Source organism: Schistocerca nitens, chromosome 1 (genome assembly GCF_023898315.1).
Source record: "Schistocerca nitens isolate TAMUIC-IGC-003100 chromosome 1, iqSchNite1.1, whole genome shotgun sequence".
In the NCBI taxonomy this organism is placed as follows: domain Eukaryota; kingdom Metazoa; phylum Arthropoda; class Insecta; order Orthoptera; family Acrididae; genus Schistocerca; species Schistocerca nitens.
Window position 1 is genome coordinate 487,212,601 of NC_064614.1, and position 17,447 is coordinate 487,230,047.

A 17,447-nucleotide genomic window follows, 5' to 3' on the forward strand; every position below is an offset into this window, starting at 1 on the left:
ATACTATAATTGGTATGATGTCAACTTTATCCTGATGCCACATGTCTTTGACTTCCTCAGCCAGTTGGATGTATTTTTCAATTTTTTCTCCTGTTTTCTTTTGTATATTTGTTGTATTGGGTATGGATATTTCGATTAGTTGTGTTAATTTCTTCTTTTTATTGGTGAGTATGATGTCAGGTTTGTTATGTGGCGTTGTTTTATCTGTTATAATGGTTCTGTTCCAGTATAATTTGTATTCATCATTCTCCAGTACATTTTGTGGTGCATACTTGTATGTAGGAACTTGTTGTTTTAAAAGTTTATGTTGTAAGGCAAGCTGTTGATGTATTATTTTTGCGACATTGTCATGTCTTCTGGGGTATTCTGTATTTGCTAGTATTGTACATCCGCTTGTGATGTGATCTACTGTTTCTATTTGTTGTTTACAAAGTCTGCATTTATCTGTTGTGGTATTGGGATCTTTAATAATATGCTTGCTGTAATACCTGGTGTTTATTGTTTGATCCTGTATTGCAATCATGAATCCTTCTGTCTCACTGTATATATTGCCTTTTCTTAGCCATGTGTTGGATGCGTCTTGATCGATGTGTGGCTGTGTTAGATGATACGGGTGCTTGCCATGAAGTGTTTTCTTTTTCCAATTTACTTTCTTCGTATCTGTTGATGTTATGTGGTCTAAAGGGTTGTAGAGGTGGTTATGAAATTGTAGTGGTGTAGCCGATGTATTTATATCAGTGATTATTATTATTATTATTATTATTATTATTATTATTATTATTACCATTATCATCATAATTTCACAAAATGATGATTTGTTCATCAGGTCATTGCGATGTCTGTTCTCTGTACTCAAATTTGTGTCCTGTGTCGTGGTGTAATGACCATTTGCAACAGTGACCTATAATGGAAGTTGATTCTGCACAAATACTCCAACAGCAGCCAAAAGGAAGCAGCTTTTGAATGAAAACTGCAAATGTTTGATGACAAGGTGACAGTCAACCAAATTCCTCACTGGTAAACGTGTCTGGTGTGTCATACACGGTTACTAACAGTATGTGTGTCATACGACAGGAACCTGTTATCGACACACCTAACTTGTACCTGGTGAGGTGAGTGAGTGAGATATGAGATATGCCTCCTTACCCAGTTGAGGTGATTGTATGAATGTGAATGCGACCAGTCTCAAAGAAATGATGGAAACATAATACTTGGTCACATAAGCTGCAACAAATGAATGCCACAGTTTGTCACACAGTTTTTGTTGTACTTCATTAAAACATATGTTTGTAATGTGTTGAAAGTTTTCCACTCATACACCATCAAAGCCTGCATATGTTCAAGCAAGTGTGAACATGTCCTGGAATTTCAGAGAATGAAGCTGAGTATGTGTGAGAGCTTGGACTTTAATAACAGACATATGATTACATATACAATACTACTATGTTTACCTGTGCAGCTGTGCAAAATTGTAGCATCTTCTCACAAAGTATTTCACTTCTCTAAAGTGAAATAAATCTAATTGTTGCACAAGAGATGTACAACCTGTAGGAATGGTAATTACGTCTACTCCCATGCCAAAATTGTACAATGCCTGATCCTTCTGTCCTGTACAGCTGTCAAGGAGCAAAGCAAAATCTTTGTTCACATAAGGAGCCATCACATGTTCATTAAAATCTTTCACTAATCTTTTCTCCATTTTGCCTGATGCAGTACAATTCACAATGACATTGGGGGTTTGCGCAAGTACACTGTTAACCTGTTGCTGAACTTGCGTGGTCCAAATACACCTTTTTTTCTTGCAAAAGTAAATAAAATGTAGGTAAAAGAAATCCTGCTTTGTTCAGGACATATTGTGGAGTGTAACTATGAGAAGTGGCATGCAGCTGGTCTACACCACCTTTAGTGTCATCTTCTCCAACTTTCCTTCATATAACCTAATGAAATGCAGTCAGATCGACATTGTGACATCTCTTCTTTGTGTTCCTCATATGGATCATCATCATCTGGTACATACAGTCATGCACCAATCAGCAACGTATCTTCATCATCACATATATTATTTATCAATAAATGCAGGAAATAATCATATGAATGTTGCACAATCATCCGATCTGTTAAGGAACTTGTTGATTCCTTAAAGTTTGGAAAATGTTTAAGGATCTTGTTATGCAGATCACGAGCTATATTTGCAAGATTCGTATTGCCCACAGAATATCACTCGTGTATTTAACATGCGTACGTCCAAAGGCACAAACAATCTACTGCTAGCCAAGTAACTTCATCAAAAGGAGTCCTCTCTCCACAGTGCACTGTAGTCAATTGAAGTCCGTGATGTATTTGTTTCAATGTTTGTTTGATTAGATGTAGTGTTCTCATACCACAGTGCATTGATCTTGCATCGCACCTACACAGTGGGGTCCGATCTACTAAGAGGTTTGTAATTTAATTTGTATAGGAGATCTTGTATTTTTTCAACAGGACTTGACAGTGGAATCCCATGATTACAAGGCAATGAGTCTCCAGACATATGTACTTCCTATTTGTTCTATATGTGTACTACGTGTTATGACTCTTGCATTCCGTTTTGGAAGTTTTGACTCTTGAATTCCTTTGTTGTAACATAGCTCATACCTGTTTATTTGTTGTTTTTTCATTTCTGTGGGCTATCTATGTGGTATCTCGCCTGCTCTTGCTATTCATCACATTTACTTGTGATGGTAATTTAAAAAAATAAAAAAAAAATTATGTTTGTGAAACCGAGTTTTGAACTTAGCTCGCCCACCTGTCAGTCAAATACCGTGACCTCTTGGCCCCGTCACCATGGCTCTTGTCCTACCCTCAGTGTTGTACTTGTTAGGGTTGGACCTTCTTCACAGTTCAGTACATCTTCTGCCTGTTTTCATGCTTGATCTGTGTTCAGATTCTGAAGGGCTATCCACTGGGCCATCTTACCACTAAATCTGAGGGTGGTGCAATGCGGAGATTCCCTTGTCAGTAAAATTTCATATTTTTTAAAGTCCATATCATCACTACATCTGTGCCAAATTTCAAGAAAATGTGAGATGGTGAGATTTAGACTGTGTGTTGATTTTACATGGAATAACCCACAAGATGAATTTTTTCATTCACTTCACTGTGTGTATTTTACTGAGACTCGCCAGTTCGAAAAAAGCTGCTTGATTGACCTTGTGAATCTCTTTGCATCCTTCTCAGTCATCTTCCTAAGAAAATATCATTGACAGTACATGGAATTGAGCCCAGATCATCCTTGAAGCTGTTAAGTACATTGACTATGGAACACCAGGCATAGACCAAATACCCAAGTCATACAGATTTCTCACTGACAACAGTTTTGTCAGAGTTGTTCATAAACTTATGGAAACTAAATTTTTTTACTTAATTTTTTATTAATGTTCTTTTGGACCTCTTAGGTACCATGAACTGTTTCAGTACTTTAGCTTTTGTTGTTCTCTTCTTCTTTTCTGGGACTCATTCACCCTCTCACTGTGTCCTCTTCCTCTATCAGCACCTCTTTGTGTTATTATTTTGCTGGTTATCTTTTGATGTCTTCATGTTAAACAGCTACAGTACTGGGCCTATTTTCTTCACTGAGCTGCAGTAACCATACAAATTTAACAATATTAAGAGGAATGCTAGTCTCTCATTTGTTGACATATTTTGCTAAATGCAACACAATTTTAGCATCACTTTCATGTGTCTTATATTCTGCAACATAATTGTTTTTCAGTGAATAGTTTGTGAGTATAAGCATATCATCCGTGGCACAGTTTTAGGAAATTTGAAAGAGTTTTATAGTTGAAAAAATTCATGAGGTATATTTTTAAACACACGTGTCTTCTACACACTCCTGTTTGATTCTGTATGAAAATTGTAACGTATCACATACTGTTTCTTTCTAGATCATGATAAAAGGTTGGTTCCACAAAATCACAGTTAATGTAAGTATAATATGAAAACAGGAGCTTTTTGAATTTGAAATGTTTTATTGACCCATGAACTAATAATCAGGTGGAGATGTACAGAAACATAATCTTGTGAACCATGTACAGTTAGATGCAAGTGTCATGATGATTGCACTGCCTCATGGTATCTATGACAAATCTACTTAATGGTACAATAAATCGTATCAAATTAAAAAAGCTACTGGTTGCATATTGTACGTACATAAACAATCAATTTAAAACTCAGTTGCAATTTGTTGCCCACAATGGATATAATGAAAGGTTTCACAGACAGAGCTGCACCACATCACTCATGCTGGTAACATGTCTCTTTGTGAGAGTTTTTCCATTTGCTTTCTTGCACCTGGAGGTTCACCATGCTATACATTATCAGCATGTTTCCTACTTCTAGTTGGCATATATTCCAGAAAATGTCTGTGTCAAGCTACCTACAGTTCTATATTTTACAGTGGTGCCAGTAACTTGTTGCACACCCCCATCAGTGAGCTCAGCTGCAAGTATGGTGATAGTCAGACATAGTTACTGTCTTCTGGTGCACTGAATTGTAAGACTAAGATGCACTTGATAGTGCCATTAGCAAAAGATTTATGTACAATTTCCTCCAGCATTTGACCATTCTCTGCAGAAATACATTGTACTGCAAATGTTGGTCTGCAAGGTTGACACCAGCATTGTTCACATTGTATTCTAATGGCTGGATGATCCAAATATGTTAAGTTCCTCGTAGACAATGAATATACAGCACAGCTGTCTTTTTATTTCATTGCTAACATGTTTTCTTCACATACCTATGTCATTTCATCCTCTTTCAATTTAGTTGCAACTAAATCTTTTTACATTGTTTGCCTGGATTTGTTTACAGTACCCACAACACCAGTTCATTCCTGACCCAACTGCTTGAAGACACCTAGGCTAGAGCAAAATGCGTCTAAGTGAACAGTGTGGCCATTGTTCAGCAGATCACTGTCAGAGAGCAGCCACACGACAGCTGCAAATTATGCATTGTTGACTGTCTATTTTCCAGTGTAAACCTCAAAATTAGTTATGGGACTATTGTTTGCTGCTGCAGCAGCATATATCATCAAACTGTATTTTTGTAGTTTACTCTGAATATAGAAACAAAAACTCACATGAACATGAAATGGACAGAGGCCTCCATCTATAAGAAGTCCCTTGGATAGGAGACATGCCCAGGTATACTGCTCTTTGATATTACTGTCATAAGGAAACACTTTGAGGAGTGAATGAAATCATTCTTTCCTAATCTCTTTTGCTTGTCAAGTTCCTGTGTAAACTGCAAATGCCCAGTCAGCTGCGGACAAAACTCGTGAATCGTCACTGGATTAGTGTTCCGGTGACAGACAATTCTTGGCCTTCTTGCAACACAAGCATGAAAAACAGGGCCCAGGAAATGTCTAATTTCACCAAATGTCACTAGCTTCGATGAAATCAGTATTGAATGAGGTCTCAGTTCATTTTTACTACAACTCTTTGCTAGAACTTGCAATGCATATAGATTTATTTGAGCATTCAGTTCTCTATGGCTTCATTGGTTAGAAAACCCTTTGAACAAAAACACCGACCTTTAGCAAAGAAAGTCACTAAACAGCCATATGTCATAAGAAGCTATTTTATTTTGGCAACCAGTTTCAGCATTTCAGTATGCCATCTTCAGGCCCCAAATGCACTCCATGTGTAGACAATCAGATGTGTTGACATTGGCATACTGAAGCCACCAGTGTCTGGATACTGTGAGTCTGTTATTAGAGTGCTCCTCAAAGACTTGACAACACCTCAAGACATATGGTAGTTGTGCGAGGTTCTTCGGTAAATATTTGGCAAGCCACTGTCCTGTGTCCACAATGGATCAATAGAGAAACACCAACCTCATGGAATGTACCTTCGCAAGAATTTTTCATGATATTGTGTAAGTGGTAAAGACAGTGTGTAAGCTAGTGGCATTCTCTTCTGATAAACTGATTCCATTCAGTTTATTTTCTGAAAAGAATAATGCGGTCAACAACACTGCAGCACTAATTAAGTCGTAACAGAAATGAGCAGTTGAAACAGATTTTTGTGTAAATGGTTACAGTGATCTATTATTAATAGACGATCGGCCACATACCTTCAATTGCACAATTTTGTCCAGAATAGTCTCCTTCAGTGTGAAAATCCTCTAAAAGCTCTTTGGCAGCAAGTAAATCAGTGATTTCTCTATGAGATAAACCTCGACACACCATACTGAACAAGAATTGCAGCTCAGAATGAATAGAGCACCAACATAAGGTGCATACGTATCTTACTTCCCACAATATGTACAGCATGAAGTGTCCTATCATGTTATGTGTCGGCGCAAACTACTGCCCAAACGTGGAAAAATGGAGGTAGCTTAAAATACATGAAACCAACACTGCAGTAATGAAAACTGAGAGCACAATGGTATCTCATTTTGTTCTGAAGTCATAGATTTTTATATCCTATAGACGGTTGTGTGCGATGTGCCCATTTTCATCCCTGCGAATTGGGAATTATGTGATCATAACAATTGTCATATTTCGTAAACAGTTAAAGATATTGGAATGACGTTTTTTTTTTGCAAATGGAAAAAATATTCAAAATAAATATTCAAAACATCCACTGAGATGCTTAATTAATTAGACTGCAGCAGTGAGAGTTTGGCAGCTCAGGACTTTTACAGACATCAGTAGCACTGTAGGAAAACCCAGGCAGCACACATACACACTTCCACAGCAGTGAAAGGGTTAACCATCCTCTTGAATTCTCTTTCCTTACTATTTAGATTTCTTTACTTTCCGAGACTTAAGTCTATAATTCAAGAAATGTGAAATAGAAATTTTCTTGAAATGTCCTTAGATCATCTCTGTTGCGTGTCTGATGCATGCCACGGCATGTTTTGTTTTTCAAAAGTAGGATAAAATGGTTTGTTTTTGGTTCTGGATCATTACTATTTTCTCAAAGACACACTTGAAAAGAGGTAATGTTCGACAGAATTTTATCTTATAGAGATATTAATTTTGATTACTTTAAGTGTTTAACCCATAAATTTTAGTTCTGAAATTGTCTTGTTTTATGGACAATCTGTGCTAATGTAACTGAATTCTCATAATACTGTAGGGACAAATGGCACTCGGTAGGTTGAATGGCGGAGTGTTGGTCGGCGGACCCCTTAATGCACTACTGGTCGAGAGAAATGTTTTATTCAGCTTCAGCTCATGGCTTGCAGGGGTTTGGCTTCTGCCTTGTGAAAGAGATGCATGTGTAGGCACACTGTGTTGTCAACGGCCTGATAGCAGGCGATGGCATTGACATCAGCGGCACTCTTCTGCTACTGCTGTGATGGCGTTCTGCTGTGGAATGGCCACACTGGCGACTGAGGACCAGCTCATGTCCACTGCGGAGGCAGATTATCCTGGCAAGAGTCTGGTGACAGCAGATCAGCAAAACTGTAGTACCAAATCCCACAAGCAGACGCAGTGCAGCCGGCCGCGGTGGTCTCGCGGTCTAGGCACGCAGTCCGGAACCGCGCGACTGCTACGGTCGCAGGTTTGAATCCTGCCTCGGGCATGGATGTGTGTGATGTCCTTAGGTTAGTTAGGTTTAAGTAGTTCTAAGTTCTAGGGGACTGATGACCACGGCTGTTAAGTCCCATAGTGCTCAGAGCCAATTTAGACTCAGTGCAGGAGGTGCCTGACCCAACCTGGTCTCAAACCCATAAATGCAGCTGGCTGGGTCTAGTTGTCTAGTTTAGCGTGCACCTGGCGTCATGGTGGTTCTGCTAGACACCAAATGAATCTGCTTCAATATTCCCGTCTATTCATCTGGCTCTTAGGCATATACCCTGCCCCTGGTCACATAGCTTACAATACAGCTCTTGTCCTGAGGTGGTGACATTATCCTGCCTGCTCTGACTCTTACCACTGTGCACTTCAGGTTTCACCAAGCATGGCTGGCACATCTTGCAATCATTTTGCATATGTGTTATACTGACCTACATGTCACCATATGGTCTTACTGGCCCACGGTTGCTACTGCAATACTTCATGACTGCTTCCTTACAAATTCCTACAAGTTCCACTATAAACAAGCTAGCAACATTATACTGCACCCCTCCAAAGGTAAGATCGGCCCCTCAGGGTCTTGTTCAGGACTAGGTCTCCACCATGACTACTTCCACCCTTGATCTGTAAAATAAGTCCACAAGCTCAAGATTATACCAGGGTGGCAATTTTAAACACTCTACATTTACTACATCAAATCTTATGGCTGCTTCCCATCTTCCATAAGCTCTAACAAATTTATTTTCCTTTGATATTAATATTATGATATATTTCATACACTTACTGTGGGTATCGTCACCTAGAAATATTTCCTTACATTGCGTAAGCTCACATCATCTCTCAAGGGTCCGTTGCCTTGCTCATTAACTCAAATACTAAGTGACACATTAGACCTCTTGCATTGTTCATGCAAACATGACTTTTAGCTCTACATTCCAGTCTTACAAAATGACTTTCTTAAAAGTAAATTACCCTTAACATATAAATAAAATATTGTCTGCCTACATTAAAGGTTTATCCTTTGCATCCCATCTGCTTGTCTAGTGGTTTTTTAACCCCTTGTTTCGGAACAACGTATGGAACGTTGCCCTTGCAGCAACAGTTTTGCATATGCTTCCCACGAAAACATACTCCCAGAATGTTAATTTGCCTCTGACAATAATGCATTGAAGGCTTTAGAGGTGGTTTTGAAGTGATTATCAAGAAATGGATTAGAGGACATCTTCCAAAAGTGGATAAGATGGGACAAGTGCATCACTCTGAAGGATGACTGTATTGAAAGGGGGAAATATTGATTTTGATAGATTATTTTGTAATAAACATTTTTTAATATCATTCTGTCTTTATTGAATGATCCGTGTAAATGGTAGTATACCTGAAAAGTTATAATTGACAAAAGACTTCATTCTTTAATCGGCTCATAAAATTTAAATGGAATAAATTTCAGTTTGCACAAAAAAGAACTTTTGGCAATACAGGAAGTGACATGCTGAGAAAAGAAACAATGGCGATGACTGGCCAGTATCCTGTTAGAACACTTACTAGGTAGTTAAAGAAAGAACTTGTGCTGATTGCCTTTTCCTGCAATGGACTGTTGATGATTGGAAACGTGTTGCCTGGTCAGATGAGTCTTGTTTCAAATGATATCGAGCGGATGGATGTGTATGGGACTGGAGACAACCTCATGAATCCATGGATCCTGCATGTCAGCGGGGGACTGTTAGAGCTGGTGGAGGATCATAATGGTGCGGGGTGTGTGCAGTTGAAGTGATAAGGGACACCCTAGATGTTTAGATATGACTCTGATCACCTACATCCATTCATGTCCATTGTGCATTCCGACAATTCCAACAGGACAATGCAACACCCCACATGTCCAGAATTGCTAAAGAGTGGTTCCAGGAACACTCTTCTGAGTTTAAACATTTCTATTGGCCACCGAACTCCCCAGACATGAACATTATTGAGCATATCTGGGTTGCCTTGTAACGTGCTGTTCAGAACAGACCTCCACCTTCTTGTACTTTTATGGGCAGCTCTGCAAGATTCCTGGTGTCAGTTCCCTCCACCACTACTTCGGACATTAGTAGAGTCCATGCCATGTTGTCTTGCAGCACTTTGTGTGCTCGAGGGGCCCTGCAAGATATTAGGCAGGTGTAACAGTTTCTTTGGTTCTTCAGTGTATGAGGATGACTGAAATTATTTAGCATGTGTGACAGAAAAAGCTACTGGACACAAATTTGTTCTCTCTTAGACCTTATAGGTCCATCCAGTGAGGAGAAAATAGTGAAATTCATTTTGGTAACCAATGTGTTGCCATTATTTTATTATTATTTACTTGTGATAGATCCTGTGCACAGACTTGCATGTTGTTAGCCACAGTACTTTTTCCCATGTCTTGCCTGAGTAGGATGAACAGACCATAAAGCTGTGTCTTTGCATCTCTTTAACACTCTAATATGTATCCATCACCCTACAGACTGAAATTCAGCATTGAAATGCACTGGCAACTACAGTATCTTAAAACTACAGAAGAGCAAAATGTAAACCCGCGAACAGTGAACATAATCGTAGTGTATGCCATGAAACTTGTGAAGTATAAGGACATCAGGGAATAATTCAAAACTTGATCACATGTACATACTGAATTGCAGTTAGCTGGTGTGGGTCACAGCAACATAGCATTGTGTGGGGCAAAGCAAGGTTAGGTGGAGGAAGCTGCCTACTTCCATATTGGCAACTATATCGTATCCCTCCCTCCATATGCTGTCTCTAATTGGACGGTGACTAATAAAACAGTTTTGTGTTTACAGTATTCTATCCTTGTGATTTTTATTCTCCTTGTACTGAAAAGTATGATGCATATATTTATGTAATCGCTGTGCATGTACAAATTTAGGTAAAAGTGCCTTTTCCTGCCTAGTAGAACATTTGTGAATTAAATGCTATATCCTTGCATGTTATCAGCTACTATCAAGCAGAAAAATACTTTGTCAGTGGGAAAAAGAGTGGTTGGGGGTGAAAAATGCATAGTGGGTATTACATGAAATGTCTCCCAGTGATTTGTGTTGAAAAATAATATGGAGCATGTTGTTGAGAACACAGTATTGTTCAAGAGCAAATGGCAATGCTCTGCCCCCACTGCCTATTATTTACCCATCTGATTTTTGTAACTAAGGTATGGTAGATGAAATACAGAAAATTCAAAGAACAGCATGTTTGGTTACAGGTTCATCTAGTAAGCCTGAAAGTGTCATTGGAGGTGTTGACCCAGCTCCAGTGTCAGACACTATGAGACATTTGCTGTGCACCATGATGTGGTTTACTGTTAAAATTTTGAGAGTGTATGTCCATAGAGGACTGAACCAATCTTGCTTCTGCTTTGTATATTTTGCTAAAAGACCATGAAGCAAAGATTAGAGTGATTCAGGCTTTACCAGCAGTTGTTATTTCTGTTCATAATTTGCAACTAGGATAGGAAATGTAAGTGGCAATTGTAAACAAAGTACCCTCCTCCACATACTATATGGTAGCTTGTGGGGTATGGATGTAGAAAATAAATTGTATTAAAAATTCTCCATAGATTTTAATAGTTTTTCCAGTATTTACAGCATCAAGAAAGCACAAGCATTTTTGGTAATTAAGAGAAAAGTGCTTTCACAGTTTTTATTCTTTCTTCATATCAAAAGGTTAAGTGGCTTTATTGTGTGTTTAATTTGATTTAATGGTTATGGAGGCACAGTTCTCTCAAATGTTGTTATAAATAGGAAAAAGGAAATATGATTGAGGATTTATTTGAGAAAATAATCGTGTATTTGATTCAACAGATAAACTAAACACAAAGAACTAAACATTGTCAGTTTGGAGTTGCAATAAAGTTTTGAAACAAAACAATTTCCAACTTTGTACTTGCTTGTTGGTTCTTTAACATTCAAAGTATCAAGTTATATATATATATATATATATATATATATATATACACACACACAAAGATGATGTGACTTACCGAACGAAAGTGCTGGCAGGTCGATAGATACACAAACAAACACACACAGAAAATTCAAGCTTTCGCAACAAACTGTTGCCTCATCAGGAAAGAGGGGAAGGAGAGGGAAAGACGAAAGGATGTGGGTTTTAAGGGAGAGGGTAAGGAGTCATTCCAATCCCGGGAGCGGAAAGACTTACCTTGAGGGAAACATTCCACGCGGGAAAAATACATCTAAAAACAAAGATGATGTGACGAACGAAAGCGCTGGCAGGCCGACAGACACACACACACACACACACACAAAATTCAAGCTTTCGCAACAAACTGCTGCCCCATCAGGAAAGAGGGAAGGAGTCATTCCGATCCCGGGAGCGGAAAGACTTACCTTAGGGGGAAAAAAGACGGGTATACACTCGCACATACACACATATCCATCCACACATAGACAGACACAAGCAGACATATGCTTGTGAGATGTCTGCTTGTGTCTGGATATGTGTGGATGGATATGTGTGTGTGTGTGTGTGTGTGTGTGTGTGAGTGTATACCCGTCCTTTTTTCCCCCTAAGGTAAGTCTTTCCGCTCCCGGGATTGGAATGACTCCTTACCCTCTCCCCTGAAGCCCGCATCCTTTCGTCTTTCCCTCTCCTTCCCTCTTTCCTGATGGGGCAGCAGTTTGTTGCGAAAGCTTGAATTTTGTGTGTGTGTGTGTGTGTGTGTGTGTGTGTGTGTGTGTGTGTGTGTGTGTGTGTGTGTGTGTGTCGGCCTGCCACATCATCTTTGTTTATCAGTCTTTACTTTTAAGAGTACTGTGCAAAACATTCCTCTTGCTTGCACTTCTCCCATATTGCAACAGAGAACAGAAGTTGAAGAGCTCAAATAGCAGGTTCCTGGTAATCAGAATTAATGCCAATCTGTCACTGCACATATTTAAAAAGTAGGATGCTGTTCAGTGACAGAGGCTGAAATTTTGTAAATCTGATGTGGAGAAAACTGGTCTATTCACTGTAAACGAAGAATTGCAGAAATTGGAAGCTGTGTCTTTGTTAGCACTAAATTTCTCGCTATAAACAGCAGTTTCTTGAATTCCATAGCAATGTTTAAATGAGTCGGGCATCCTGATGAAGTGTTGAATTTACCTTCAATTTTGGAAGTTTCATGAATCTCTTCTGTTTTTTCTAATGTTGGATGTGATATGGGACCATGAGTTCAGTGCTTTGTCTGGTTTCATTTAAGTTAAAGTTTCCAGGCACTTAGGTTGCTTGCAACATTTAATAGCTCACTGCCCCACAACCCTGAGCGTTTTACTGGAGATTTGCAATTTTCTAAGCTATCTAGAAGTTTTGATTTCTTTGCAATAATTGGAACAACAGATTTGCATTTATCTGTCATCCTCCTAGTACGTATCCAATGTCAACAACAAGCAGAAATGTGATGTAGATTAATAATTACTGTCAGTGATCGACAAAGTATTTCTGCTGGTGTTGTTTAACAGTATGCTTTCATGTCAACACAAGAATTCTGAAGTATCACACCACAAGAAAAGTTATTATTTTACTGTATGTTTTATTGGAGTCAGAAAGCTTGACCTTTGCAGTTAAGGGAAAGAGATTGACCATAGTCATCTTACAAGCATGGAGGCCCTGGATTTTTTTCTTTTTTTTTTTCTGAATGTGAAATGGTAGACAACAGGAAAAACTTTTCAGGGCTGGCCAACTGTGGAGTTGCCACCCCCTCCCCGCCCTTTTCTCTCTCTGATGTGGGTGCCCTTGATTTGTACAGTGGGAAGAAAATAAAATGCTGCACTTACAGGTCAGCATGTGATTCCTCAATCAGATTCAAGACCAAAGTTTATCAAGCAAAATCAGACTGGGTGCATTTTGAAAACTTTATGAAAGGTGTCAATACTGTCACATTCTGCAGTGCATCACAATGTACAGAGGAATGTGTATCACCCAGAACTATTATACCAGCCATCATAACTCACTGAGTTGACTGTTGCGAGGATGGAGCTATGGCTCAAGCCCTTTTTTTTTTTTTAGGTGTCTGATCCATAGTTATCATTCATATGCAGGACATCATTTTATCACATGACAGTGGGATCCATCCGTCTACTAATAACGCAGTGCCCAACTGTAATGGGTCCTATAGTGTTCATGTAGGATGGCTTCATGATGAACACAATGATAGGCTTTCGATGCTGGGTCTGTCCAATAACCAAGCTGCTGCTGCATGGTAACCTCTCAAAGGTGCCATTCCGATAATGTTTTTAGTCACCTGGAGCAACACATTTGGTAAACCAGTAATCTTTATCCACAAGTAATGGACAGAGGTCAGCCAAAGGCTAGACTTACTCCACAAATAGAGGATACAATTCTTGAAACCATTCACAAGTCACCTCAGAAAAGTACCTGTGATATCGCAAAGCAGTTACAGATATCTCAGACTGGTCATTGAAGTGTTGCACACTGGACTGCATCCATATTATATGTTAACACCAGTGGCCAGAAGACTACATTCAATGAGTAGTTTTGTGGGTGGCTTTTGTATGAAATGGAAGACAAACATTTTATAAATAATGTGATGTGGTTTAAAGAGTCTACTTTTACTAATGAAGATATTTTCAACCTCAGCACCTGTTATTGGTGGGATCACAACCCACATCACCCATGAACGTGACTTTCAGGCACACTTTGGCATAAATGTGTGGGAGGAATGCTTTTACTTATTGCCAGACAAGTTTAATACACCACTGTAACATGTTTCTTTGCAACACTTTGTGTGATGCATTAGAAAACCTTCCACTTGGTGTTTGTGACAGTGTGCCATCATGCTGAAGCCATAGCTGTCACCACTTTGGAATGTGTGTAATTATTTAAATTAAGCATTAACAGGAAAAATGGATTGATTGTGGTGGTCCAACATTCTGGCCTTAATGTTCCCTGGATCTTAATCCACTAGGTTTTTGTTTGTGAGGATGCAAAGGAACAGGTTTATAGTACTCCATGGGTGTACATGAGCTAATAGCTTACCTGAATGTCACTTTGGTATGGTGGCTGCAGCTGTGGTGCATAAAGTCCAGTGAGTGGTGAAGTGTTTGCAAATGGAAGGTGGTCAGTTTGAATATCATCTCTAAAGTGAAAGTTGCTCGTATGTGTACATACCGCCTGTGAAGATGAGGCAGGACGTCAAATGTATAGCATGGAATACATGTTTTGTACCTCAGCTGGTGCTGTAGGCATTCTTTTCCATTGGATTTGTGTCATGCACAAAATAAAGTGGTTGTTTACATCTGTAAGAAGTTCATGTTATATAATAAAGGTAACAGTAATGGAAAGAAATTGCATTGTGGAGGTGTGTAAATTGTATATTTTAACGGGAGAAAAAGTTTCGTGTGAACATTGGCAAGTGAGTATCTGTTTCTCATGGCACTGCCTCGCCTCACCGAGCCAATGGGATAGCTCTAGCACTGTGGTTTCTGCTACCTGTTCTTGTCCATGCTTCACCCAGTTTTGCCAGAGCTATTTTCAAATTGCATTTCTATTAAACCTGTTGGTGAGACTAGGTTTTTCTAGATACACTTTTGTCTTTAACTAGCATGAGGAATTGCATTCCAACTGCAGCAGTTTTTTTCCTTTGCCTACATGTACCTTATTGCATCTCTGACCAAGAGCCCATTTTTCCCTGACAGTGAGTGTACTATGATCATGAACTTTAGGATATATCTGATGACTGCTGTTAGTAGGAAATATTTCCTCTGGAAATATATTTTACTCTTATAGGAAATTTTTTTTTAATATGGAGCTTCAAATTCTAGAGAAATCCAAGAGGACCAGTCTGTAAGGTCCCTTTGGTTCAGAGCACATTTTCGTATTGTCCCACTTATGGCATGAGATTGCTTTAATGTTGTAGCAGTTATGTTGGAGACGTTCTTTAACTTTAGCAAATTCATATACATTGATGCAATAAAATGATTCTTGTGACAAGTAGTTTATTACATGACTGTTCCAGTAAACTTTTAGCTCCTTAAAATTTGCTGCATGTTTCAAGTTAAAATCTACAGATGATCAGTTGGGTAAATATTCAAATGTGGAAACAAGCATTTCCTATATGATAATTATGGTTCCCCTTTCAGAAAACGGGCTGATGACACTCTAGCTTCACTAGAAAAACAACAAGAAAGTCATCGAGCAGCCTTAACAAAGTTGCAGCAGCAGTTTCAGCAAGCACAGATGAAGATGGCCAAAAAACCATGAACGTGAATCAGTTGTGTGCTGCTGTATACATTTGTTTCCTGTTTGGAAACTGAGGAAAGTAAATTAAAACCAATGTGAATTTTGTGTGTGGCTGAAATCTCATCCTTTGTGCTTTTGTAGAGGAAGTGAATGTATATATATGAAAACAACATGTAACCATATAATATCTTTATTGCATACAAAATAAAGGCACTTTATTATTTGTTTTGTATTTCATAGAATATAGCAACAGAATTAATAACATTGTTTTCTTATGGAATAAATGTTGCTGCCCTATATTACATAATATTATACAATGTGGAAAGTGTGATGTGTAATGTGCAAATGCTTTCACAGAATTATTCAGAAATATGTTTGATATAAAAATATTGTAATCTGGTGTTTGTACATGAGCACAGACATCTCATCATGGAGGTTGGTGTAGCATTTGCAGTTGGCAGCATTACTCTCCAGTCCAAACCTGAATACTTGGTGACAGTAAAAAAAAAAAAAACAAATTATACATTTAATTGGGAAAGAAATTACAAATAAGGTACATAAAGGAATTATAGATGTAGAGAATGTATCTTGAGTATTAAAAGCAAACACATTCCACTCATTTTGACAGAGGCCTCAGACTATTGGTGGATGCTTTACTATTTGTTAAAACTGATCACAGAAGAGCTGTTCACTAATCATAGTAAAAAAAAGCACCACCCTTTAACTCACATGCAGACAATATTTACTGTTTCCTTAACGGCAATAAAATATGCACTTTCACACTCAGTAAATGAGCATTTTGCTATTCAGGAACTAATTTAGCCTTTACTTAGCAAATTCGTTTAACAATTAAAAATTTCTCATTTCATTCAGTACTCCATCCAATAACACTTACCTTTTATGTACAAAAGCATTTTAAAATATCTGCAGTTTGATCAATACAATCACTAAATTCTATATTCATACCAATTTACTTTCAAGTGGCTAAACAATGTCTCTGAAGTAAAATTTAATTTTGTTGCACACTGTATGTATAAAAATTTGGTGTGCTCATGGTGCTCAAATGATATGGCTTATCTGTACAAGTTTTCGATTTTGTGTAAGGTACAGCAGCAAGTAATAACAAGCTATATAAAATCTACTCGTTGAGAACACATGTGCGGACCAGTGCTTCACACACTGCATACGGATCACAGTTTGATGATGGTCGACGGTCTTCCAGGTAGCCCTGCTTCCGTTCTGCTACTTCACGAGGAATGCGAATGCTGGCACCACGATTAGCTACACCTGTAATTTGAATGGTTGTGTTATTCCTTAACACAGAATATAAATTTTAGCTACTTCATTGACTTTATTTACTAGGTCACCAAATTAGATAAGGATGTGTATAGAAATTGTGTCTAATACATTGGCAGTCAACTTAAGGGGGGGAGAATCTTATTTGTTGAGGTGTGGTATCTGTGCATACCTGCTGAGAAATTGTGAATGGACGATGTCTCATGGGCTCCAGTCAATCGCCTTTCATTGTCCTTCCCACCCTTGGGATCATATGCTTGAATATGGCGCAGATGTTGCTTTGAAAGCTTGTCGATAGCTTTCTCAATTTCTCTGGAATGAAAAAAGAAAGTTTTCACAGAGTTGAGTAGTGTGGAATACTAAC

General features: G+C 38.5%; 2 protein-coding genes across 5 annotated transcripts in view; one reads left to right on the plus strand and one right to left on the minus strand.

Annotated features, from left to right (window-relative positions):
* LOC126252560 (prefoldin subunit 6) overlaps positions 1–16,010 on the plus strand; it is a 60,182-nt gene extending 44,172 nt beyond the window's left edge. Inside the window, exon 4 of the mRNA XM_049953464.1 lies at positions 15,688–16,010. Coding sequence (XP_049809421.1) covers positions 15,688–15,808 — 121 coding nt within the window. The 3' untranslated portion in view covers positions 15,809–16,010. The remainder of the gene's footprint in view (positions 1–15,687) is intronic.
* Positions 15,962–17,447, minus strand: part of LOC126252534 (glutamine synthetase 2 cytoplasmic) — a 408,344-nt gene continuing 406,858 nt past the window's right edge. For all 4 annotated transcript variants that reach the window (XM_049953432.1, XM_049953440.1, XM_049953453.1 and 1 more), the window contains exons 6-7: positions 17,256–17,395; positions 15,962–17,074 (exon numbers count right to left, since the gene is read on the minus strand). In XM_049953432.1, the coding sequence (XP_049809389.1) occupies positions 16,926–17,074; positions 17,256–17,395 (289 nt within the window). In that variant the 3' untranslated portion in view covers positions 15,962–16,925. The remainder of the gene's footprint in view (positions 17,075–17,255; positions 17,396–17,447) is intronic.